Source organism: Artemia sp. Qi Xiang Cuo, chromosome 14, assembly GCF_049724085.1.
Source record: "Artemia sp. Qi Xiang Cuo chromosome 14, ASM4972408v1, whole genome shotgun sequence".
Classification (NCBI taxonomy): domain Eukaryota; kingdom Metazoa; phylum Arthropoda; class Branchiopoda; order Anostraca; family Artemiidae; genus Artemia; species Artemia sp. Qi Xiang Cuo.
Window position 1 is genome coordinate 27,136,579 of NC_142807.1, and position 27,460 is coordinate 27,164,038.

The window sequence follows — 27,460 nt, forward strand, 5'->3', positions numbered from 1 at the left end:
AGATTATCCTTAAACCTCAGAGTTGTCATCCTTAAAGACCTAATTTCCCAAACTTTCAACTACGTTGAACAAAATGGCTATCTAGAAATTTTGATTGGATGCGTTTGGGGAAAAGGTGGGCGTGATGGAGGGGGGGGGGGAGGGGTCAATTACTCTCCACTCACTTTTGACTATTAGAAAGGGCAATTTCAATTTCTAAGCAAATGAGCCCTTTTTGAAATTTTTCAAAAATTTTTCAGAAACAACTCTATATAAACCTTATATGCCCCCGGGTGCATAACTTACAACCCTTGCCCTGAGGGCTCAGAGGGAGTTATCATCGTAAAAGACCTAATTTCCAGAACTTTCGACTACGTTGAACAAAATGGATATCTCAAAATTTTGATTAAATGTGTTTGAGAAAATAGTGGGCGTGACGGGTGGAGGGTTAGTTGCCCTTCAATCACTTTCAACTATTAAAAGGGCACTAGCGCTTTCAATTTTCAATTGAATGAACCCTTTTTGATGTTTTTACAACATGGCTTTATATAAAAACCTTACATGCTCCCAGGGCATAACTTACAACCCTTGCTCAGAGGGTTGTGGGGGGGGGGGGTGTTATTCATAAAGACCTAATTTCCAAAACTTTCAACAATGTTGAATAAAATGGCTATCTCAAAATTTTGATTCGATGTGTTTGGGCAAAAGGTGGGCGTGAGCGGGGGGTTAGTTGCCCTCAAATCACTTTCGACTATTAAAAACGGCACTAGCCCTTTGAATTTCCAATTGAATGAGCCCTTTTATCAAATTTCTACGACAAAGATTTCATTAAAAACCTTATATGCCCCCAGGGCATAAATTATAACCCTTGCCATGAAGACTGTAGGGGGGGGGGTGTCCTGTTCAAAGGTCAAATTTCCTGAATTTTAAACTGCGTGGAACAAAATGGCTATCTCAAAATTTTGATTGGATATGTTTGGGGCAATGGTGGGCGTGGAAGGGGTGTTAGTTGTCTTCCAATCACTTTTGACTATTAAAATTGGCACTAGCAATTTCAATTTCCAATTGAATGAGCCCTTTTTGAAGTTTCTACAACAACGCGTTCTATAAAAACCTTATATATCCCCAGGGCATAACTTACAACCCTTGCCCTGAGGGCTGTGGGGGAGTGTCCTCCTCAAAAACATAATTTCTATGTGGAAATCAACAACGCTGAACAAAATGGCTATCTAAAAATTTTGATTGGATGTGTTTGGGGAAAAGACGGACGAGAGAGGGGGGTTAGTTGCCCTCAAATCACTTTCAACTATTAAAAAGTGCAATAGACCTTTGAATTTCCAATCGAATGAGCCCTTTTTCAAGTTTCCACGACAAAGATTTTAATAAAAACTTATATGCCCCGAGGGCATAACTTATAACCCTTGCCCTGAAGACTTTGGGGGAAATGTCCTGCTCAAAGGTATAATTTCCTGAACTATAAACTGCGTGGAACAAAATGGCTGTCTCAAAATTTTGATTGGATGTCTTTGGGGAAATGATGCGCGTAGAAGGGGTGTTAGTTGCCTTCCAATTACTTTCTACAATTAAAAAGGGCACTAGCCATTTCAATTTCTAATCGAATGAGCCCTTTTTGAAGTTACTACGACAACACGTTCTATAAAAACCTTACATGCCCCAAGGGCATAACTTACAACCCTTATCCTGAAGGCTGTGAGGGGGTTGTCATCCTCAAAGACCTAATCTACAGAACATAAAACTAAGTTGAATAAAACGTCTATCTCAAAATTTTGATTGGATGTGTTTCGGGGAATGGTGGGCGTGGAAGGGGTGTTAGTCGCCTTCCAGTCACTTTCAACTATTAAAAAGGGCACTAGCCACTCTAATTTCCAATCGAATGAGCCCTTTTCAAAGTTTCTACGACAACTCTCTCGATACGAAGTGCCCGGGTATGGAAAAAAAATAAACAAATAAATAATACATTGTGCCAACATCGTTCTTTACTTAGGCAACGCTATTGCGCTGCCTATGATAATAATTATTTGAAAAAAACTACGTTTTCTAAAGAGTTAAAGAGGCTGAGTTACAAGGTCGAACCTTAAATCGTACAGGGATTAGGAGGCACAGTTGGGGGGCTGCCGCCCCCAAACCCCCGCTTTCGCAGCCTTTAAATAAAAATAAAAAAGTGTTTTAAACTGAAAGTAAGGAGCGACATTAAATCTTAAAAAGAACAGAAATTATTCCGTATATGAAAGGGGCTGTGCCCTCCTCAACGCCTCGCTCTTTACGCTAAAGTTTTTATTGTCTAAAAAAAAAGAGTTGTGAGAAAGTCAAACTTTAGCGTAAAGAGCGAGGCGTTGAGGAGGGCACAGCACCTTTCATATACGGAATAATTTCTGTTCGTTTTAAGATTTAATGTCGCTCCTTACTTTCAGTTTAAATTTTTTTTTTATTTAAAGGCTGCGAAAGTGGGGGGTCTGGGGGGCGGCAGCCCCCCATCTGTGCCTCCTAATCCCTGTACGTTTTAAGGTTCGACCTTGTAACTCAGCCTCTTTAACTCTTTAGAAAACGTAGTTTTTTTCAAATAATTTCTGCATGTTTTTGTACAGTTTATTACTTATTGCTTGACTAACTGTTAGCTGATCGTGTCAGGAGTTAAAGTTGGGGGCTGCCGCCCCCCAAACCCCCCGCTCTTGAAAATTCTTGTTTTAAGGCTTTTAATTCCTGAATACTCAAATCACGTCGTACAGGGTGCCTCCTAATCCCTGTACGTTTTAAGGTTCGAACTTGTGACTCAGCCTCTTTAACAGCCCCCCAACTGTGCCTCCTAATCCCTGTACGTTTTAAGGGTCGACCTTGTAACTCAGCCTCTTTAACTCTTTAGAAAACGTAATTTTTTTCAAATAATTTAAAAAAGAAACTGAGTTTCTTTTTTAAACTTCAAATTCAGTATATAAAAAATTTCCTCTGACGGGGAATCGAAACCGGTTCTTCCGCCTGACAGTCAGGAGTATTGACCGCTGTACTAAAGAGACACAATTGTAATTGTTTTTTAGTAAGGGGAATCTATTTTTAACGCAAGGAAATCCACACAAAACTTGATATTTGGTTTTTGGAAAACAGGGAAGGAGTAATCAGATTGAGCTGAAATTTCGAGGATGAGCTTCCAAGCCCCAGGAAAGTTTATCCTCTAAATTTCAGCCCGATCAGACAACGTTAAAGGGGGGCTGTGGTGGGGAAAATTAACATGGGCTATTATAGGAAAACGAGGTTTTTCGTAAATGTAATTTCGGGGGATAATTTTTTCGGTCTGAAAATATCAAAAGGCCCTACCAGTTTGAATTTTGCTTCGAATGAGTCCTCATTCACCCGGATTAGTTGCCAACTGTGGCCTGTAGGCGTCGATAACAAAAAAAAAATTTAACTTTAAGTGGCTATATTTGGTTTTTGGAAAACAGGGAACCCAATCGGACAACGTTAAAGGGGGGCTGTGGTCTGAGGGTCGAAACTTCCGGCCCACTTTTACCCATGAAGATAAAGTCGGATTGGGGTGAAACTTTGCACGTTTCTTAGTTTGAGCTTGGTCTGCAAAATGCGATTACCGCTGTCTCTCTGCGACCGCTAGGACCGGAAATCGCTTAGCATTGTGGTGGGTCGCCTCTTTATGGAGGCACACGTGTGCCTCCTTGATAACAATAAGATAGAGGTCAAAAGGTTCATTCTGACAGCTGCGCTACTGTCATAATCGTATCACCGTCGAGCAATAATAATATTAGGAAGAGAATCATTGTTGTGATATTATCCTGGCTAAGTTCATAAAGAATATGACTGCTCAAAACTATTCTTACTTTTCTTTAAAGTAATCTAGTCCATATGACTAGATTATTTTTATCATTAAATAACACTATTTATCACTTGACAATCAATTTTAGACATTAAAATTATATCACTTCTTTGATTTGCTTGGTTTATTGTATAATTGAAAAGCTAATTTTAGACGACGAAGGTAATAAACTATTTAAATACTTAGATCTAAAACTATAGATTTGAAAATACTTAGTGTAAACAATACTGCACCGGTTAAAAGGGAAATAAAATGAATTTAAAAAAGGTATTTAGAAGAACAATCTCACATATAGATTATAGAAAAAAAACCTATTTTGTTAAGGGAAACTAGACTTTTTAAATTCTGAATAATTTTAGAAGCTATGCAAAAAATAAATTAAATAATAGGCAGGTTATAGTTATAAATTGCACCAACAGCCAGTAAAATCCTTATTGAGTTAATCAAACATGTTGTAATTATTATTTAGCTAGCACCCAATTCATTAGGACGATGCTCATATAAAAGAGGGAATACAAGCATGTTTTCTTTCAGATGGTTATAAGGACGTCTATTGGCCAAACATTGGATACGTATATGTGTCCAAATATTGGACAAAAGCCAAATCTTACTTTGTACACAACAGAAAATTATGAAGGCATTTGCAAACATAAGTCTTCCTACTATACAATTTACCTTCCCGTTGCTGCTGCGATGGTGCTAGTAAGTCATCGTTTTTAATCATCGGTGTCATTTAGGGTCATTTAAACATATTTCTTTGGGGAAAGCAGTTTTCTGCTCGAAACAACTTTAACGAACCATATTATTAGATACGCTGTTTTGAGCCTTTTAGTACAAGAAAAGTAAACTGGATACAATAATATTAATTTTGAGAATAGGACAGACATACCAAGTCACCATTAGCCAATCCTGATTGTTGAGAACAACTTAACCCGCCTATCTTAAATAAACCCTTGTAAATCTACAAAAATATTGGTACAATTTAAGACATTCTATTGCGTGTTTATCATTGCTTATGGTGGCTTGTCAAACAGTTTGTGGTAACGAACTGTAAGTAAGGAGCGACCCGGCTCAATAGTAACCGAAATTCTAAAAAGCGAAATTTTGATACCAATAGATACATCAAATGAGTCAAATTTTAATGCTGATTTCAAAGATATAAGTTTCATCAAGTTTAGTCTTACCCATCAAAAGTTACACGCCTGAGAAAATTTGCCTGGTTTTCAAAAAAAGGGAGAAACATCCTCTAAACATTCATAGAAATTTATTGAAATCACGGCATCAGGTTCAGTGTCTCAAAGAACTCTACTGTAGAGGTTTCAAGCTCCTATCTGCAAAAATGTGGAATGTAGTATTTTTTGCAAGAAGAAAGATCACGGATGTGTGTTTATTTGTTGTTGTTTTTTTCCAGGGGTGATCGTATCGACCCAGTGGTCCTAAGATATCGTGGTAGGGCTCATTCGAATGGAAATTAAAAGCTTTAGTGCCCTTTTTAAGTGACCCAAATAATGGAGGGCGACTATGCCCCCTCCCACGCTCATTTTTTTCCCAGTCACCCGATCAAAATTATAATATATAGTCAAAAATATACTTAATATGTCTTTTAGGATAACTTAATCCCCTAAAGTCCCCGGGGGAAGGGCTGAATGTTATGAACTTTACCCAATGTTTACATGTAGTACTGGATATTGGGAAGTATACAGACGTTTTCAGGGGGGATTTCTTCTGGTAGTGGGGGGGGTCGGGGGTTACGTGGTAGGATCTTTCCATGGAGGAAGTTTTTATGGGGGAGGGGACATTTCTGTGAAGGGGGCGCATGATTTCCCAGAATTATTTTAAAAAACGATCAGAAATTCAATAAAAAAAAGTTTTTCAACTGAAAAAGTAATGAGCAACATCAAAACTTAAAACGAACAGAAATTATTAAGTATATGATTGGGTTCGCCCCCTAGTCAATACCTCACTCTTTAAGCCAAAGATTTTTTAGTACTTTCATAAGAGCTATTTATTCTAATTAACGGCCTTTGTGATTAAGGGGTCATTTTTAAAGAAATGGAACAAAATACGAACTTTAGCATAAAGAGCGAGGTATTGACTAGGGAGCGAGCCCCCTAATATACGTATTAAAAATATATGAATATAGAAGTTCTTTACGTAAGTTACGTATATTTATAACTAATAAAAACGTTCGTAAATAAAATTAAACAACTTTCGAGAAAGCCATTTAACCAATTAAAAGTAAAATTAACATCCCATTTTTTTTATAATTATTCATGTACGTTGAGCCAAAATCAAAACCTGCATTAATTCAAAAACGTTCAAAAATTCAATAAATAAATAAATAAATATATATATATATATATATATATATATATATATATATATATATATATATATATATATATATATATATATATATATATATATAGACCCCGGCGCTGCGCCGGCGGATCGACCGAACGCCGCCGACAAGAGGCCCGGTCGAACGCCGCCGAAGTGTCGCAACACCACCGGCACGCCACAGGCGTTCGGTCGACTTTAAATTAATTTTGCTGCAATTCTTTATTGCGTCAACCGCAAAGTCGCAGCTTTTCCTTCTCGTGAGGTTTAGTATTTCAATTTTCCTGATTAGAAATCAAGCAGGGCTTGCACTATCCCCGAATTTTTGGGTATTTTCCCAAAAATCTATGCGTCAACCCGAAAAAATTTGGTTCCCTGAAAATCACGCAATCACGGTGCCACCCCTAGCGATTTATCACCAGTGACTTTCCCTACCAAATATCACTTTGCATACCATAATTCTTCACTACTCTCTTGTTCATTAATTTTCGTCTCTTTTGTTACTTGCATAAAAACCAGACAAATGCAATATGCAATTGCAAATATTGCAATATACACAGCTGTTCATATGTTCACAAAAAAAAGCATCGTATTTATAAAATGAGTTTAAATCATTTCGAATGCAGTTTCCCAATCACTATTTCTTAAATCATTTGTAGTCAAGGATTTTATTTTCAAGTTGAATAGAATTATAGAATGCATTCAGCTGCTATACAGATTCAGCCTTCAGTTGGATTTTGAAATTGACAGCCGACAGATTGTTTCTACAGCTGAATTGTGAGTTTGCAGATTTTTTTTCTTTTTTTTTTTGCTGTTTTTAGATAAGATTTTCTTAATGTTTAATACTCAATTGTTGAACGCCTGATAAAAAATACAATTTTCTTTTTGAAACTTCCAAACTCCTCCTCCCCCCACCGTCCAAAGGGAAATCGTCCAAAGGGAAAGGGACATATGCGTCCAACCCGTTTTTTTCTTATTGATGAAACGGGTTTAATTTGAAAACATTCAATTGGTGTGACGAAAGCGATATTGACATCCCCACCTAACGTTGCGCTCGAGTGACAATGGCAACCTAGGTCCGGTGCCCAAGTTACATTAAAAGGCCAGGTGCATTTGGAAATCAAAGTTTAAACTCAATAACTGATACTAAGTGTCCTAACATTTTGCTTGGATACTAGGATGAAAATCTCAACATCTTCCTGGAGCTACTTCAGTCTGCATATTATTTCATTTAATTACATTTAAAACGGATGAGCTTTTCATTTTTTACCAGAAAAAAGCTGGCACTTATTTTTTCTTCATACCAAGTAATCCATTAAATGATTTTTGTTTCGTTGTTATTGAAGTGTTCTTATATGATGTGTCCACCATGTGTGATTCAGTTTGATAAATTTGTTCCTTTAAGATGCAGTTTATAATTTTACTGATATTAGGTATTTATCAATTTATAATTTGACATGAATCCCCAAAAGAAAAAAAAACGAAGCATATCCGAAAGAGCAGCCAAAAGCAATAAAAATGCAGCAGTTCAGCTTTAGCCTACATGACATTCTATAAAGAAGCCAAAAAAAAAACTTTAAAATCAATTTTTTTTAAATTGTTATTAAAAACCAGTTTAATACAAGAAGTCTTTTTAAGAATCCAAAAGAGCAAAAAAACAATCAATATCAAAGTCGCCCATTTCAATTGTTTTAAAGGTGACAAAACAGACATAGGCAAAAGGCATTATGAAAAAATTAAGCTTCTAAGTTCAAAGTTATATGCAAAGTTTTTACCCAGATAACTGACGAATTTCGTGACATGGTATTTGAAGTTTTGTATGCAGTAATACTCAATGAAAAAAAACTGCTAATTTTGATAATTATTTATGTTAAGAATACATAGCTAATACATACTTCAACTACTCGCATTATGCAAGGGTTCTGAAATGCCACAGCCATTTCGTTTCTATCGGATTTCTACTTCTCTTGATCAATAACGAAGAAGACCAGTTTCCAGCCAGCCACTCGTGAATTTTTGAACTTATGAATAGGTTCGAATCTGTTGTAAGTTAAGCTGTGATTTGAGAAAGACTGATGAAAACATTAACGTTTACGGTCAACATTGATCGCGCCGGCGGCGCGCCGCCAACATCTTACGGGCGGAGCGCCGCCGACATCTTACCGGCGTGCTGTTTTTGGCCCCACCACCACCGGTCTTCCCTCATCGGCGCGGCACCGGGGTCTATATATATATATATATATATATATATATATATATATATATATATATATATATATATATATATATATATATATATATATATATATATATATATATATATATATATATATATATATATATATATATATATATATATATATATATATATATATATATATATATATATATATATATATATATATATATATATATATATATATATATATATATATATATATATATATATATATATATATATATATATATATATATATGTATATATATATATATATATATATATATATATATATATATATATATATATATATATATATATATATATATATATATATATATATATATATATATATATATATATATATATATATATATATATATATATATATATATATATATATATATATATATATATATATATATATATATATATATATATATATATATATATATATATATATATATATATATATATATGTATATATATATATATATATATATATATATATATATATATATATATATATATATATATATATATATATATATATATATATATATATATATATATATATATATATATATATATATATATATATATATATATATATATATATATATATATATATATATATATATATATATATATATATATGTATATATATATATCTGTGGCTCAATATAGACTTATGTTTCGATGTTTATAAGTCTTCTGGATTTTCGCACCTAGCAAGACGCGAACCAACAATTTTATCTTAAATTTAAATACGTAATGTCTACTAAAACAAAACCAAGGTTTCAGACGGATTATTTCTCCTCATTCTCTAGTAAAATTTACTTTTAAACAACCTTAGTTGATGATTGACAATAATACTGTACGAAAAAAGGGTTCTTTCTAACTTTCTAGGGCAATGATGAGAGGAAAGTTGACCCGGCTAAGACACGTTTTGCAGATGGAGAATGACAGATTGCCATAGATCGTTCTTTTTGGCCATCCATCTAGGGTCAAACAAAGAGTAGGTCTCCCCCGGATGGGTGAAAAAAGATTGCAAGAAAGGATTTAAAGGAAATTGGAACTTCTTGGGAGGGGGATATAGTGTAGCATTGAACGTATCGGAATGTAGGAGGAGCATGCACAGCTGAGTTGGTCTCAGGCGACTTAGTGCTGCGGTGAATTGCTAGTAGTAGTACTAGTTAAGTGATGAAGAGGATAGAAACAAACGTGATCATTTTTCGCTTGAATTTTAGAATTTAGTTTGTGCAAATAACTTTTGACGGGTACCTTTATCAAGATCAATAAATTATAAATATTTAGGATCAGCTAGTATATAAAATTACGTTAACTAGTTTTTCACCTACAAGTACTAATAAATTGTTTATATCGATATTAGCCAGTCTTTCTTATCTCTTAGATCGAAATCTGCAACAGGAATTTTTTTCTGTCTACACCTATCTGAATAAAGCTCGAGACAGATTCTTTGTTTCTGGGCATGATGATATGCTATAGTCCAATTTAATAGTCATAATAATAAAAAATTGGGCTCAAAATAGACACATCTTTCAAATAAATGAACAATAAGCGAAGATTGTTCTTTTAGGCCAACCGTCTAGGGCTAAACGGAAAGCAGGTCTTCCTCGTCTGGCGTGGGACGACGTCATAAAGAAACATTTAAAGGAAATGGGAACTTCGTGGGAGGGTGTGAAACGGGAGGCTTTGAATAGATTGGGATGGAGGAGGAGCATGCGTAGCTGCGTTGGCCTCAGGTGGCTTGGTGCTTCGGTGAGTTGTTAGTAGTAGTAAGTGAAAACTGAAGTACTCAAAGCAACAAAGACGCCAAAATGGAAACATTTTTTGACCCGTGGTTCCACCTTAGGTCTATTCATACCTGAAAACCAAGATTTTCTACGATTTTTATTATGATTTTGCCAAAGTTGCCAAAAGCCCATATTGCCACACTACTGAATCGTGAAGAAATACATACGAACACTCATCCTCTTTACATAAAAAGCCAAACAGAACCACTGTACCGCCCAATTATTTCAATAATCAGTAGGTTGGTAAAACCTTTTGCTATTGAGCAGATATAGAACACTGACAATATGTCAAGAAAAGTGATGTTTTTCAAATCAGGAAAATAAGGATTCTATTGATATGTCAATAGGCAACTAAAGGGACTATATAAAGGGAATATAACGAAATGGGACAGCCTAATTGTTTAAATTTTTCTAAAAATGGGATATTCTTCTGCAGGTTAGTCATTTAAATAATAATTTGAAGTATTTTATCTTGAAGAATTTTGATAATAAAAATACTAACACATAGCTTAGATTTTTAGCTGTTCAGCGATATATATAGTATACACATTCATATTAAATATATGAATATATTCTTAATTCCTGTTAGGAAACAAGGTGTTAAGGTTATATTCCTGCATAGTTTTAATCCTTCAGTCACTGGTTGTTGTTTTTGGGTTTTTTTACAGTTTATTATAATGGCAATGTTTTATTTGCTACAACTATCAGGAAAGTTACAGTTTCTAGCGCTAGATGACAATGTAACATTTTCACTGAAGCCCTGTCTTAATTGGTGTATTGGCTTGTCTTAATTGGCAGATAGTGGTAATAAAGATCTGTTATATTTGAGCAATAGCATGTAAAAGCAGAATTGCGCTAATAAGACTAAAATAGAACACGTTTCTATTTTTCTTATTCATCTGTATTGAATAATCAGAGAAATTTAAAAAATGGCATGGAAAATCATTTTCTTACTGGGACATGTTCATTGATTTAGTACATTCAAACAGGCATTTGTATATAAAATCAGAGCCATTATACTGCAATAGAGAGGCTGTGAAGAGAATCTGGTGTCATGTGGGATCATCAATGGCTCAAGCTAATCATGGCAGTATGACAGGTAAGCCCTCAAAGTTTATTCCATCATCCTAGTCAACCTACATAAATCTATTTTTAAATTTTCTATACCTAGAACTAATCTAAATGTGTATACTTATAGTATGCTCCTGGCTATTTGTTTTGATAAGGCTCACTGAATTTTCCCAAAACAGGATTTGAAATATAGCCTAGGCTATTAGCCTAGTGAAGCAATGCACTAGGATAAATAATTTGTTTTTGAGCAATGATTTCTTTATTAGCTATTCAAACTGATGGATGGTCAAAGAAAAATAATAAGGCTTGGAAACAAAATGTAGATATCCCTCAGTACCTTAGGGTTTTTATCTGCTGTAGGCATAAAGTTCTAGTTGAGGGACTTCTAGCTATCTTGAAAAGCAGCTAAGATAGGTGAACAAAACATTCAGAAAAGTTTCCAAGGCTTAAAATATACCTGGTAATGCTCTATAAAGCTGTTGTCTTGGTAAATATCTACCAAATAATATTATTGACTTACATAGAAAGTGAATATACCACTCAATGCCTTTTTTTTATGCTTATTAAAAATATAATAATAATTTATATCATAAATTAATTTCAGCCCCCCCCCCCTATATAGCCAATGCCAATTCCGGGTATATATTTGTACATTAGGGGGGTGGGGGCAAATTTTGTTTCTGATGGAAATGCGAGGTAAGTTTAAACTTTACCCCACCCCCCCTAATGTACAACTATATACTCTTAATTGTCATATATAGGAGGGGGCGGGGGTTTTAAATTCGTTTAAAATATAAATTTTTTTTATGTTTGTAATAAGCATAAAAAAAGGCATAAAGTGGTAGGCCTATAGGCCTATTAAATTTATGCATTAGTTAATAATATGATTTGGTAGATATTTACTGCTGTCTCTACCCTTCCCTTAATTTTAGGGCTATCTAAACTTTGAAAAAAATTTTGTATATCAATTTTAGTTTACAGTCTCATTTTTATTGTCTGTAATGTTTGAAAATGTAATTTCTCTTTTTATTGCAGTTTATTTTAAGCAAGGGCAAATCTCCAGCATTTTTTTTTGGGGGGGGGGCAAGAGAGGTCCATATCCAGATAGTCAAGGGGCATAAAATATATATTTTTTCAACATTAGGGGGGCTGTCTCCCCTGCCCCCCTAAATGATGCACCTGATTTTAAGCCATATTAGGATCTTTTCCTAAATTTAAGAAATGCATAATTTTCAATTCTTTACAACCTTAAAAATCAAGATATAACTTAGATATGAGGTTCAAAACACTTTCCTTGTGCCTCAATTGAGCTGTAAGTCTATTTCTAAAGGTTTATCTTTTATAACACAAAAAGATCTTTAATATATTTCCCATATCAGCTATTTCACACCAACACAACAAGAAGCTATTCTGAAATAAATTTGATCGATTCAGCGAGATTTATCCTTGGAAGTTTCTTCTGACTGGTAGAACAACTTTCAAAATTTAAACCAGAATTTTAGAAGCAAACTCAGGTGACAAGCAAGCCATTGAATTTGCCTTTGAAAGTGCATACATGATCTTTGGCACTTTGGATTACCCTGCAAGGCTGACAGGCTTATTTTCCTGGGAGTTTTCTCCAAGAAATTGTTAGATTTAATAGAGGTAGTAGATTAATAGAGGTTTCTTGTGAATTTATATCACTGTTATCATCATCACTGTCTATTAAAAGGATTTTGTCCTACTTGTATTTTATTTACCACCCTCTATAACCCCTGGGCAAATTCACTTTTACCAATTGAATTCACTCCTCCCCCTACAATCTCTCTTCCCTTCTTTTACTTGTACAAAAATATTGTTTTCACACAAGCAAAATTTCTACAGAAAGATATAGAAGACTTTTCCCCTACATAATTGAAACATTAAATGAGTGAATTTTTCCTCTTCAAATCCCCATTCACTTTTTAAACTCATTATGTAAACTTTTCTAGTGATTTTGAATATTCTTTTTAGACCTTTTTTTCTAAATTCTGTTTTTTTGTAACAAAGACTATATAATATTTTTATTATTATTAACCTGTTTAATCTTTGCTAGTTTTTGAAAAAAGATGACAGGCAAGCCCCTGAATTGGTCTATTGTTGTACTGCAAAGTTTATACATGATCTTGCAACTTTGATTTACCCTACAAGGCTGTTATGACTCAATCTTCCTGGGAATTCTATCCAAGGAATCATTAGCCTGAATAGAGGCAGTCCAAAAAAGATGCCTGTGAATTAACTTCTCAAAAAGTATATAGCCTCTTATATCTCCCTTCTTCAGAGAGCCATTATGGCTACTCTCAAGGAAAGGAGATGAAAGATTTGTTTTTCCAACACTGTCCTGTAAAACCCCTGAGTGAATTAAATTTTACTTGTGAATTGGCTTGCCATTCTACAATCTCTCCTCCCTGGTTCTACAATCTGTCCTCCCTTATTATACAAAACTTATATTTTCATATCAATACAATTTTCATAGGATACAGAAGACCTATTCCCCTACATAAATAATATGCTAAAAAAGTAAATACCTCTTTTTCCCACATGACAGTCTTTTTACAGCTTGTTGAATAAAGACTTGTACTAATTTTGAATTTTATTTTCAGACTTTTATTTTTACTAAATTGTGATTCTCTGTGACAAGGACTATATTATCTTTTTTTTATTATTAACCTGTTTAATTTTTGACAGTTTCAATTGATTTACATGTTGAACTTCTCTTGAAAGAAGGTCAACTGGACTGTTTGAAAGAAGTTTTCCAAGGAAATTGTTTCTCCACTCATTAAAATTATCCTTTGCTAATGCTGTCTATCTCTTACTAAAGCATATCCCAATAATGTGTTATAATTTAATAAGTAACAGAGAAGGTTTAACACCAATTTTAAAGTGTGGGAACTTAGTGTAAGAAAAGCATTCAGAAACAGATCTTAGCACTTTGATTATGTAAAAACAAAAATCTGATCAAAATCAAGTAAGATTGTAGCAGTAAAAATGTGCCTGTTGATTAACAATAATATTATTAAAGATATAGTAAGTTCCATAGTTTTTGGACCAAAATAAAACCTTTCTTTTTCAGCCAAAGAAGCAAAAAGAGTATGGGAATCCCTAAAACGAAAATTTGGGGAAGAGAGGAGAAGCCTAAAAGAGAAAAGGTGGTGATGGAAGTTGCAGCAAAGAAAATAAGTGGTGCCTCTTCAAACTTATGGAGTTTGTTTCAGACTATATGGCAGAAAGAAACAGAACAGAAAAGAATTTTTACTGCATTACCCAGTTTTCCAGATTTTGAGACTGACTTCTCTGTTGTTGACAACAGCTATGAAGCTGGAAGTGTTGAAGAAACCATGTACACCAGCTATGATGCTGGAAGTGCTAGTGAAACTGTTAGTACAAGTGCTGATTTTGATGAAGACACAATTGACAGCACTTTAGAGTCAATTTTGTCAGGTAGAACAAAGAAGCAAAATGAAGAAAATAATCAAAAGAGAAAATACATACCCTATAAAAAAACATCAACAAGAGTTGGAAATAGAAAAAAGCCAATTGATGCTAACCATAAAACCCCAATAACAAATTTGAACAGAAATCAAAAGCAAAAAAGAAAGATCAGTGGGGAGACTTCAGTTATTGATGAGCAAAGGCCCGAGATAACATTTAAGTATGCCTCATATTGGTGCTGCTTCAGCTGCTATGCAGATCATGGAAAGGGCAGAGAGTCTCTTAAAGGGAAGTGAGGAGAAGAGAGACAGGGCATTTTTCTTGGGCCAATCGTTTACAGCAAAATTGAGACAGTTCAATGAAAAGTCTCAGATCTAAATTGAAAAAAAGATAAATGACCTTATTTTTGAAGAAGAAATGAAAGCTTTAGAGCAAGAATGAAATTATTGCAACATTATTTGCAAAATGTGATTCTATTTGACGATTTTAATTACTTCATGTATTAAATTTGATATCATATTTTTCTATATAGTATTACAATTTCTTTTCCCTACTTCTGACAAAGATAAAAAGCAAATATGAAGTATAAACAGTTCAAATGCTTTGAATTTTATGTTTTAACTAGGATCATGAAAATAGTATAGTAAATTGTTTTCTTTGATCATTTTGCCCTGTTGTAGACTTTACATACCCTACACAGGAGAATTTGATTAATAGAACTTATTTTTATTTTCATGCAGTCATAATCTATGAACTCATAAATAATAAAACAAACACAGCTAAACTAAGGTAAATTTTTAAAGGTTATAATAATCTGTATTTATTTTTAAAATGAACCTTGTTAAATGTGTTTGTGTTGCCAGGAAACACTTCCTGCAGATGAGCTAAAGTTTTTACATAAATAGTCGCAAATCCTTATTGCATTTTCACTAGGGTGATTCAAAGCCAATCCGCTGTTTATATTTGTAAAATTTGCTAAGTTAGATGTATCACTCCTCCAGCTCCCATTAGACACATCTCCAGAATCAACTGAGTCTGAAGTTACATAAGCAGGCATTCCTGTGCTACTATCACACTGCATTAGATAGTTGTGGAGACAGCATGCTGCTTTAATTACTATGGTTACTGTTGAGGGTTTAAGGTTTATGGACTGGCGAAATACCCTCCACTTTGAAACAAAAATTCCAAAGGTGTTTTCAATAACCCTTCGAGCCCAAGATAATCTATAATTGAAAATGCGTTGCTCTACATTGAGGGTTCTTCCACCATAAGGCCTTGCCAAATATGGCTTAAGGGGAAAGGCTTCATTGCCAACAAATTGAAAATGGTATTTGAAAGCACTTTCTCTTAGATTTGGTAATGGCTCTGGCTCAGGCAAATCAATCATACCTTCATTTAGGGCAGCTCCTATATGAGAAGATGAATACATTCCAGAGTCACTGTCACTGCAATAACCTCCAATCTCAACATAAGTAAATTTATAATTGGCATCACATATGGCAAATAGTACAACAGAGAAATAATTTTTATAATTGTAGTATTCAGACCCACTATTTTTAGGTGCCTGTATCCTGACATGCTTCCCATCCATAGCTCCAACACAATTAGGAAAGTTCTATTTCTCGTAAAATTCATTGCTTATAGTCCTGAATTCATCCTTAGTTGGAAACTTCAGATGCTCTAGGTTCCAATATTTCTACTAGAGCCTGGCAAGTATCTCTTATGATGGTGCTGCAGGTTGATTTTCCAACTCTGAAGGAAGCACTAAGTGTCCCAAAACTGCAACCCTCTGCTAAGTATCTGAAAATAAATGTAAATAATTAGCTTTTCTATTCATAATGTAACAAAACTAAGCAGGTCAGGTTATTTCAACCACCTGACAGGAAATAAGAATGCAGCCAAAGATGAGAAGCAAGAAAAAAGTTAGTGTTATATCTCTCCTTATAATTCATTTCAAACTTCTGTTTTTCTTATATTTTCATGGAATTCAGTAATAGAGAACATCACATTTCTTATGAAATAGTTTAAGTGAGATTCGAGTTTTTCTAGTAAGAAATGATTAACTTGAGCTCTATGGGATTGTTTCTTACTTTACACAATTTAATAGACTAATTTGAAGCAGGTTAACATTTTTTCGTAGACCAAAAATGATTTCAAAAGTCTATAACAAACTGTGTCCAAAAGACTTGTAGTTGAGTGGACAACTGAGATTGTTCTAATTATATGGGTTTTGCCAACCAAAAAAGCTGACTAGAATCACAATGGGTCAAGTGGGTCACAAAAGCCCAGCAGAATTACAGCTAAGATTGTTATGTTGACTAAAGACCTTAAAATCAAAGTTAAACATGTGTCAAAGTAGAAAAGACAAACAAATCTGAAATATTTAGGCAGTGTCTTTTAAATATGTCACTTACATAAAGCAATTACTTGCCACATATACAAAAGCACAAGCTAAAGAGTAAATCATTCCTTTGTACCTTTAATGCATTGTCAGCACAAATCCCCTGCTGACATTAAATTGAAAACTTATAATCCATTTTCTACCCAATCTTTATTCGTCCATGCACAGATTCTCAATTATTACTTCTTTTTTTTTTGATTATATAGTTCCAGAATTGCTGAGAACAATTCAAGCATAGAAAGGTGCAAACCTAAAGTTTCCTTATTTTCATGTAAGGTGGTACAGCAACCCTCAAAACAAAGTGAACTAAAGACAATATTTATATTTTCTGACTTTTGCTCAAAATTTGGTTTGATCAAAAATATCTATATTTTTGATATTGCTGATTTTCTTTATAAGTAGGAATATAATATAGGCATTTTCTACCATCCAAGTACAGCAGCCTATTTCTAATGGGAAACAACTGTGCATTAGTGCTTCTAGAGTCAAACTCTAGGGCTAGAACCCCGTTATTGTTTTACTTTTATGCTGAGCATAAAAAAAAACCTATGGGAGTGAAGGCTTGCCTTAGTTAAGGTTATGCTATTTTTCCTGTGGCACCTTTGTCAGAATTTCATATTTGAGGGATAAAATTTAGGCTAAATCGCAATTGAAAGTACGGAGAGTCAGTGATGTAAAAGTAGGTAATACAAGAGCTACAAGTCTGTATTATAATATGGATGGATTTAGCTTTATAAACTTGAGAAAATCACTAAATATTGGAAGTATTTACCTCAAAACCAATGCCAGCCTTTTCCCAGGAGAAATTGGTCTTGAAATTTGAATTATTTTTTTTTCATAAGGGAATGATCAGCAATTTTGGCAAACAGCTCCTCAAATTTCTCCTTTTACATTTAAGCTCACTAATTATAAGGTTCATGGTCTGCATGAACCTCAGCAAACCAGTTGAAATACTGACTATGGTTTGACCTTTGGTTGTACCCAAAGACTAATTTTCCCAGGAAAAAATATCTATATTTTTTATATTGCTAATTTTGTTTATAACTAGGAAAAAATTATAGGCATTTTCTGCCATCAAAGTAGAGCAGCCTATTTCTAATGGGAAACAACGATGCACTAGTGCTACTAGAGTCAAACTATATGGCGAGAACCCTCTTATTGTATTTTTTTTTGTGCTGAGTATAAAAAAAAAACCATGGGACTGAAGGCTTGGCCTGTTTAAAGTTATGCTATTTTTCCCGTGACACCTTTGTCAGAATTTCATATTTGAGGGATAACATGTAGGCTAAATCACAATTGAAAGTACAGAGAGTCAGTGATGTAAAAGTAGGTAATACAAGAGCTACAAGTCTGTATTATAATATGGATGGATTTAGCTTTATAAACTTGAGAAAATCACTAAATATTGGAAGTATTTACCTCAAAACCAATGCCAGCCTTTTCCCAGGAGAAATTGGTCTTGAAATTTGAATTATTTTTTTTTCATAAGGGAATGATCAGCAATTTTGGCAAACAGCTCCTCAAATTTCTCCTTTTACATTTAAGCTCACTAATTATAAGGTTCATAGTGTGCATGAACCTCAGCAAACCAGTTGACTACAATACTGGCTATTGTTTGACCTTTGATCGTACCCAAAGATTGATTTTCCCAGGAAAAAATATCTATATTTTTGATATTGCTAATTTTGTTTATAACTAGGAAAAAATTATAGGCATTTTCTGCCATCAAAGTAGAGCAGCCTATTTCTAATGGGAAACAACTATGCACTAGTGCTACTAGAGTCAAACTCTATGGCGAGAACCCTCTTATTGTATTTTTTTTTGTGCTGAGTATAAAAAAAAAACCATGGGACTGAAGGCTTGGCCTGTTTAAAGTTATGCTATTTTTCCCGTGACACCTTTGTCAGAATTTCATATTTGAGGGATAACATGTAGTCTAAATCACAATTAAAACCGGGGAGAGTAAGTGATGTAAGAGAAGGTAAAACAAGAGCTACATGTCTATATTTTAGTAAGGATGGATTTAGCTTTACAAACTGAAGAAAATCACTAAATATTGGAAGTATTTACCTCAAAACCAATGCCAGCCTTTCCCCAGGAGAAATTGGTCTTTTGAAGTTTGAATGTTTTTCCTTCATAAGGGGATGATCAGAAATTTTGGCCAGCAACTCTTCAAATGCCTCCTTTTTCATTCAGGCCCACTGATTATAGAGTTCATGGTCTGTACCAACCTCAGCAAACCAATTGAAATACTGGCTATGGTTTGACCTTTGGTTGTGCCCAAAGACTAATTTTCTTTTGCGGGTTCGGGGACGCTCTTCAGTTTGCGTCCTTTGGCCCTCCTCCTCGTGCAAAAGCAATAACGCAGCTGCAGAAGTAAGAGCTGAAAAAGTCAAGGAAACTTCTGCTAGCCCACATTTTTTATTTTTGAATTTCTCGCTGTTACACTCTTAATCGTCTTACACTGTAATTAAGACAAGGCGAAACCTACCCTCCATAATCTGTGAATAAGCTTCCTAAGCCATAAAATCCTTAACACCCTTGTTACATCAATTAAGACGGGGCTTTAGGTGTTAAAAGTCCTTACCTGCATCAAACATCTTATGCATTAAGAACTGAGTTCCCAGGTTTTTCTAAAAAAATTTTTTTAGAGGTATATGGTTGTTTAAGTCCTCACTTAACCATTAACAATTTAGAGAATCATATTCTATTTTTGATGTTCTTGGTATGTCAACGCTAACTTATATATATTCTAAGTCGTTTGTTTGTTTTATAGAGTGGTATAAGAGATAAGACAGCTTTCAACGCAGCTTGGAATATAGCTCTTCCTCTGGGAATATACTTTCAAGAACAAGACGACTATTTAGACTTGTACGGTGACCCAAATGTTACTGGTAAAGTAGGAAGTGATATCAGATTCGGAAAATGTACTTGGTTTGCTGTTCAAGTAATGAACACTGGCACGAAGCACCAGGTGAAGCTTTTAAAGGTAAGACTATAAGTCCGTGTCCAAACGTACTGAATGTTACAAATACTGCATATTTGCCGTCTGCAGAGATTTGATGCGACAGTTTTAAATTGGAATTTGAAATCCAAACATGTGAGTTTCGAAGGAGATTTGAAACCTTAATAATGTATAAAAGTAGTGATGATAATTGTGTAGGTGTTAAGAAACATCCTGTCTGATATTTTGTCAATAGCGTTTAAATTGCGTGTAAATATTTTATTTATCTTTCCGTTGTTTGTTATTCGTCATATTTAACTTTTACTTTACATTCCAGTAACGACGTACAACCTAACTTTCCCTGGTGACAGACAAATATATTTCCTTTTTTTTTAGTTTTAACTTTCTTTAATTTGGCTTTACCAATTTTGTCAAAGGGCAAAGTGGGTATTTTTGTCGGAGCTATTTGTAAATAAAAAAAAAAAAAATAGAAAAATCCATTCTTCCTATTACACAAGGCCTAGTTTGATCCCAGGATCAAAATTTATTTTTCATGGGAAGTTCTAACCCATAGTAGAATTTATTAAATTTTAATTTGACATTCGACCAAAAATATGATAGCTATTTCAAAAAATTAACAGGAGACATTTTTAATTGTATCTTTAACTTTCTATAAAGTTAAAATCCACCCTTTAAAAACTTTGCTGTAGACAAAGTTTTAGGAGAAGAAGAGTGCAGTTGTTTGCTAAACACTATCAAATACAAATTAATATTTCTTGTTGATTATCTTAAAATATTAATCAGGGTTTTACTTAGCCCTATCAGGAGCTAATTTACAAGGCCAAATGTACTGTTGGCTTTCAAGCTATTAATTAACAATTGGAAAAAATATGAAAATTTAACTTTAGATTTTAGATTAAAGTAGATAAACTTAAAAATTTACCCTAATCACATAGATTTTGTTTGCTTATGCACAAAGCCCAATTAGTATAACTGTAAAAAAACAGCGGTGAAACCCCTAAAAGTAAAAAAAAGTAGACTTGTTAGTTAACTAAGTTGTGTTAAATCGAACGCAACTCAGGTAATCTAGTCAACTTAAAACGAACAGAAATTACCAAAAGGAGGAGGGTTATGCCACCTAAGCCTTACCAAGGCCAGAACGTCATTTTAATAAGGGCAAAATTTCGAGCACTGTGTTTCTAAATGTCATAGCATCAACAAAAAAGAAATAAAATCAGAATAATAACCAAGATTGCTGAAAAGAATCAATGAATGTACACTGACTGTTTAAAACATAATAATGTTTATTCCTGGAAGTCTGAACACTCTTAGATTTGTTAAAGTTATAAAACAAAAACATTTAAAACGTTTTGTTTTCAGTAGAGCGGAAATGAAACTCAAGCATTTAGAAAGATTAGGGAAAGTTTGTCTGACTCCTGTTTGTGATAATTGCCTTGATTGTCCTTCATTTGAAAAGATTATTTTGTTAATTTCTGTTCATTTTTAACATACATAGCTTTTTTTTGGTTAATAAAAGGGATATTAGTAAAGTCTTTTAGGTTTTTCTGCTTAAGAATTAAGATTTTGACTTGCTATTTAAATGTTAGGCAAAATTTTGATAAAACATCTAGTACAGAACTTTGGATGGATAAGTAAGAGGAATGTTATTCAAATAATTGCATTTATAATCTGCATAATTTTTACCTTCTATAGGGCTGGAGCCATCATGTTGTTACTTAGTATATTGACGAACATAGATCGAACATTTATAGTAAGCATTTTATTTTGCATTTTAAATGCTTGTTCGTTTAGATAAATGCATTTTCAGTTCACTTATTACCAAGCGTCCTGATTTGTTGTTTTAAAGATAAAATAGGACGTCAAGAAAAAATGAAACCAGATCTATTTCTGGTTTACGTTACCTAGGTTCTGAAACTTTAAATGAGGCGTCACCATGGTCTGAAATTTAAATTAGTTCAGAGGCAGCGCTATAGCGTTGCCTATAGCAAAGGGCCAGAAGGCTTCAATATATTCATTTTTTTTTTTTTTTACTGGAGGCACTTCATATGGAAAGGGAGGCCATATAAACTTCGGAGTTCGGAGGAGGCTCTTTCGATTGTAAATCACAAGCTCTAGTGCACTTTTTTAAGAATCAAAACTGATCGGAGGGTAACTAACCCTTCACCACACATCCTTTTTTCCCAAATACATCAGAATAACATTTTGAGACAGTGACTTTGTTCAAAATAGTCCAAAAGTAAAAAAAAATATGTCTCCTGGGTATCGAACTTTAATGGAGCATCAAAGTGGAGTCAACAAGATCCCATGTAGGCTACTTCCAGAAGCTCCGATGTAGGACGTACTAACCAGAACTTAGAAATGAGATTACTACAACATCATTGAACTGTTTCGTCAGCCCTAGAGCGAAAATCCCATATCTGAAAACTTCACATCAGCCCTATCTGAACACATTTTTAATTTCTCGGACCATTTTATTGTGTTTGAAAATGCTTCTTCGATATCTAGGGACCAGGGATTAAAACAAGTTTTTAGAGAAACCACTGAAATTAAAAAATCTTCAAAAACCTCGCATTGAACAGAGATTCAGGTGAATTTGACTTAGATTTAAATTATGATAATTTACTAGAGTCAAATAAAGGAAATTTTAATTCTCTCAATACTTTTGACCTTTGTTTACCAGATAATGAACCTTCATATACAAATCAAGCCAATGAGTCGGAAACTAGGAAATCTGAGACTTGCATCTGTGCCGTAACTGCTTTGAAAAAATAAATAAAAGCGTTAAACATTATGTTACTAATTTGTTGTTTGTATAAATGTCAATGTTTTGTTTGTATTATTTTAGTCTATCTGCTGAAGACGGCCACAGTATATGTGACCGAAATATCCCAAGATTTTGTTGTTGTTTCAGTCAAATAAAAATAATTTGTCCCTATTGAATTGTTATTCGTATGACTTAGGGCATCAAGTTGAAACTTTTAAGGTTTGTCGACGGGATATTGCAGAGATTGAAGGGGAACCAGCCTCTTCCCTCCTGGCTCTTTCTAGATTCCCTCTGCTCAGCAATGATCGAAATTTTGAAATGATCATTCTGTTCAAATTAGTCAAAATGTCTAAAAGCTGTATCTCCACGGATGTCATGCCCTAGCAGTCCCGGGGAAACGGTTGCAAATTATACAATTTGCCCGATGTTTACATGCAAGATTTATCATTAGGAAAAGGGGAAATATTTGATTCTGGGTGCATCTAAAAAAGACTAGGGACATTAAGGTGAAACTTCAAAGAATAGTGAGGAGCATGCTATGCTAGTCCAAAAGGCACTATGTGCATCCAGCTTATCGAAAAAGGAGGATCTGCAATATTTTAAGAACGACTGAGGGTATTAAGTTTAAATTTTCGGGACATGATGAAAAGTGGTTGGAGGGCTGCCGGTCCCCTTTCACGGCTTTTTTAGTTGCCCTCACTCCAAAAAGGTTCGATCAAAATTTTGAAATAAACGTCTTATTCAAACTAGTCTAAAGCTCAGATAACTATGCCTAAGGGGATGCAATTTTGGACATTTGGACAACCCGCCGCAATTTTGGACAGGGCTGCCGAACACAATACAACACTGTCTGTGTGCTGGTTGTCAGAAGGGCGTATAATCAATACCTGAGAAACGACTGAGGGTATTAAGTTGAACTTTCAGGGATGTTGAATACCTATCAGAGGGAAAACAGCAACTTTGCAGTTTTTAGATGCTCTCTTCCCTCACCCCTGACCAAAATTGTGAAAAGGCAGTTTTGTTCAAAACAGTCAAAACTTCGAGTAACTATGGATCCGGGGATGCAATACCCCCCCCCCCCCCCTCCCCCGCAGGATTCAGGGCTGGGATTGTAAATTATTCAATTTGCCCTTTTTAGATGCAGGGTTTATCATTAGGAAAATTTGAGAACGGCTGAGGGTAGTAAGTTTAAACTTCCATGGTATATTGAGGAGGAATTAAAAAAATTGTCGGAGGGGAACCAGTCAACTTCCCATTTCATTTTTAGCTGACTTTCCTCCGAAAATATCTAATCAAAATTTTGGAATAGTCATCTTGTTCAAAACAGTCGAAAAATCAAATAACCGTAACTCCGGAGATGACATTACCCCCAAGTCCACTGGGCCAAGCAATGTAATTTGTATAGTTGCCCATCGTTTATATACACGGATGGTTATTGGGAAAAGGGGGAATTTCTGATCTTGAGCCTCCAAAAAGGATAAGGGTATTAAGGTTGAACTTTTAGAAAACATTGAGGGGGATGTCAAAATAAATCAAAACACACTATACGCAGGAGGGTTTTCAAAATGAAGCAACAGCAATATCTAAGGAACGACTAAGGGTATAATGTTGAAACTTTAAATGCATTTTGAGAGGTTAGTTTAAAAAGGAACAGAGGGTAGCCAACCCCCTCCCCCCTCCCTTTAAGATGACCCCCTTAACAATAATTGAGATCTTAAGAAAGCATTTTATTCAAAATAGTCACAATGTCTAATAGCTATGCATCTGGGAATGGCATGCCCCACAGCCCCCAGGGCAAGGAATGTAAATCATGCAATTTGTTCATTTTTCACATGCAGGATTTTTTAATCGGAAAGGGAGGAATGTATGATCCTGGGTGTGTCCAAAAAGGCAAGGGGTATTGAGGTAAAATTTTAGGAACTGTTGAGCTAAATCAAAAGAAACTACCTGCCTCCAAAAAGGCGCAACTGCATTATCTTATGAACGGGTTAAGGGTATTACCTTGAAACGTTCAGGGCCACTAATACTATTACTGCTACTATTGCTGCTGCAATTGAAATTGACTATTTGCAACTATGACTGCTTATAGCTGCTACTGCATCTACTTGTGACTACTTTCAGGGACTGTTGAGGGGGATGTTGAACTTCGAAACTTTGATGTTGAAAAAAAAAACTTTGATGTTGAAATGAGGGAAGTTGAAAAACTTAAAATTCTGGCAATCAAAAACGAATAGAAATTCATTAAAAAACTTTCCAAAGAAGAAGTTTTTCAAAGAAAAGTATGGAGCCGTATTTAACTTAAGACCAGCAGAAATAAATTTTTATTATAATTCAAATTTAAAACGGCCAGAAATGACTATTAACAAATAAATGAAACCCAAAGCGAAAAGAAATTAAACAGACAATCATAGCAAACACACAGATAACAGGACAGGTACTATTATAAATGAATAAATAAATCTTAAAACGAGTAAAAATTAAACTGAATATTCAGTCAAACTCAAAACCAACAATGATCATTAAAAACATGAGTTTGGCTACTGCCCCCCTTCCCCCTCCTCTAACCCTAAGTCTGAAGCTTATTGCATCAGATCCCCTTTATTGGAAACGAATTATATTACAAATATTTTCTTTTATATTTACAACATTGAAAAAAAAAATTACTCTGAAATAAAATAACTTTCTGCAATTAATAAAGGGGGCAGTAGCTAAACTGACAGTGGACTGGCAGGGGGGCAGTTTGACTGGAATATTCAACTTAATTCTTAATCGTTTTAAGATTTATTTATTGATTTATATTAGTACGTGTTATCTGTATGTTTGCAATGGTTGTTTATTTCATTTCTGTTCGTTATGGGCTTCATTTATTTTTCAAATGTAATTTCTGTCCGTTTTGACTTCGAATTGTTATAGGAATTTATTTCTGCTGGTCTTAAGTTCACAATGGCTCTTTTATTTTCTTAGAAATGTTCTTTTTTGGATTTTTTTTTTAATTTACCAACATAAAAAAGGACTAAAAATCAATAGAATCACATTTTTCCTCATACATTTATTGTCTTATTTAAGCTCCTCTTAGTTACCCAGTGGAAAATTAAAATCTACTTGATGTATCCATTCAATATTCACTCAAAGTTTCAGATGAGTCTGTTAACCCATTAATTTATAAACTTAACTGTATATTAGCAGTTCAACATTCCCTGTAAGTTTCCACTGAATACCCTAAGTCATTCCTGAGATATTGAAAATACACCGTTTTGACATCCTAGATGGATAGAGTGTCTTCATTTGGTTCAAAATCCACTGATAGTATTAACCGAACGTCATTGGCAGCTTCAGAATATTGCTCATACGCCCTTTTGACCACCTAGATGCACATAGTGTCTTTTGATTTAGTTCAACATCTTTCTTGACGTTCCCTAAATTTCAAATTATTACTATCAGCTTCTTTGATCAACAGGGTGCAAATAGTATCTTTTGGTTCAGTTCAGCATCCAACTCAACATTCCCTGAAAACTATAGTGGGGTGAGAGCATTCTTGAAAAAAAATCTGAAGATTTGTGGTCCTATATTGGAAGAAAAAAATAGCTTATGTATAGGTGTCAGTGAGAGTTTGCCACTATCACATTAAGCTTCGTGATTAAACGGAATGTCTTACTACATAAAAAATATCAAGAAAATATTTATCGTAGGAACTTTTATTCGACTATCCAATCCTGGTTAACTTCAAGTGCCGAACGGACTACAATGTTACATTTGTATGTGTTATACAAATCTCTAGGGTCTATATTAGTTGTAATGTGTCATTTTAGACTAACGGTAATCTAAAGTAACTAATAACTATTAATGGTAATTGAGCACTGGGACATACCTAAAATCCATTAAAAATCAAGTTACTGTATAAAAAAAAGAAACCCTTACGTATTTAATGTTCTTTTTTTTTAGGATTTTTATGGCTCAGAACAAGAAGAGAATGTTCAAAAAATTAAAAAGCTATATGAAGAAATGGATCTTCAAAATGTGTTTCATAACCATGCACAGGAACGTTCTGAGGAATTCAATTCAAAGTTAAGCGATTTGCCAAGATGTATCCCAACTGAAATTTTCCATAACATTATTAGTTCAATAGCCAACAGAGATAAATAGAGCAAATATGACTTTTTGTATTCAAATCAAATACCAAGATAAGTTGAATTCAAATATCTATTAAAAGGTTATGAAAACATATAGTTATAGAATCGAACACTGACCGAGCTGTTGAATAGTCTTATCAATAATAATAAAAAATAATAATAAATAAACAATACGAAGCAAGTCACGCATTGCAAGAAGAAAAACTGTTTAGTAGTCCTGCTCGAAGAAACAAAATTTACATTTCTTTAAATATTTTCAAGGAAAAAAAGTGGGCAAAAACTGTCATGTAGAATAAACAAGTACGGGCTAGTCGTTACATCACGAGTTCAAGTCAAATATGTCTACATCTCATAGGCCGTAACATCAAGTTTTGACTACTCATCATTACTAAAACTTCACTCAGGCTGCGTCTTCACTGACAAGGCCAATCATTGCTTTGAAACTCTTGGGCTACGACGGATGCCATTGGATCTTATGTTGAAA

General features: G+C 34.1%; 1 protein-coding gene across 2 annotated transcripts in view; it reads left to right on the forward strand.

The window, feature by feature from the left end:
* LOC148944323 (farnesyl diphosphate synthase-like) overlaps positions 1 to 27,049 on the forward strand; it is a 169,224-nt gene extending 142,175 nt beyond the window's left edge. For both annotated transcript variants that reach the window (XM_089100074.1, XM_089100075.1), the window contains 3 exons: positions 4,355 to 4,522; positions 19,894 to 20,106; positions 26,789 to 27,049. In XM_089100074.1, coding sequence (XP_088956200.1) covers positions 4,355 to 4,522; positions 19,894 to 20,106; positions 26,789 to 26,989 — 582 coding nt within the window. In that variant the 3' untranslated portion in view covers positions 26,990 to 27,049. The remainder of the gene's footprint in view (positions 1 to 4,354; positions 4,523 to 19,893; positions 20,107 to 26,788) is intronic.
* The last annotated feature ends 411 nt before the right edge of the window (positions 27,050 to 27,460 follow it).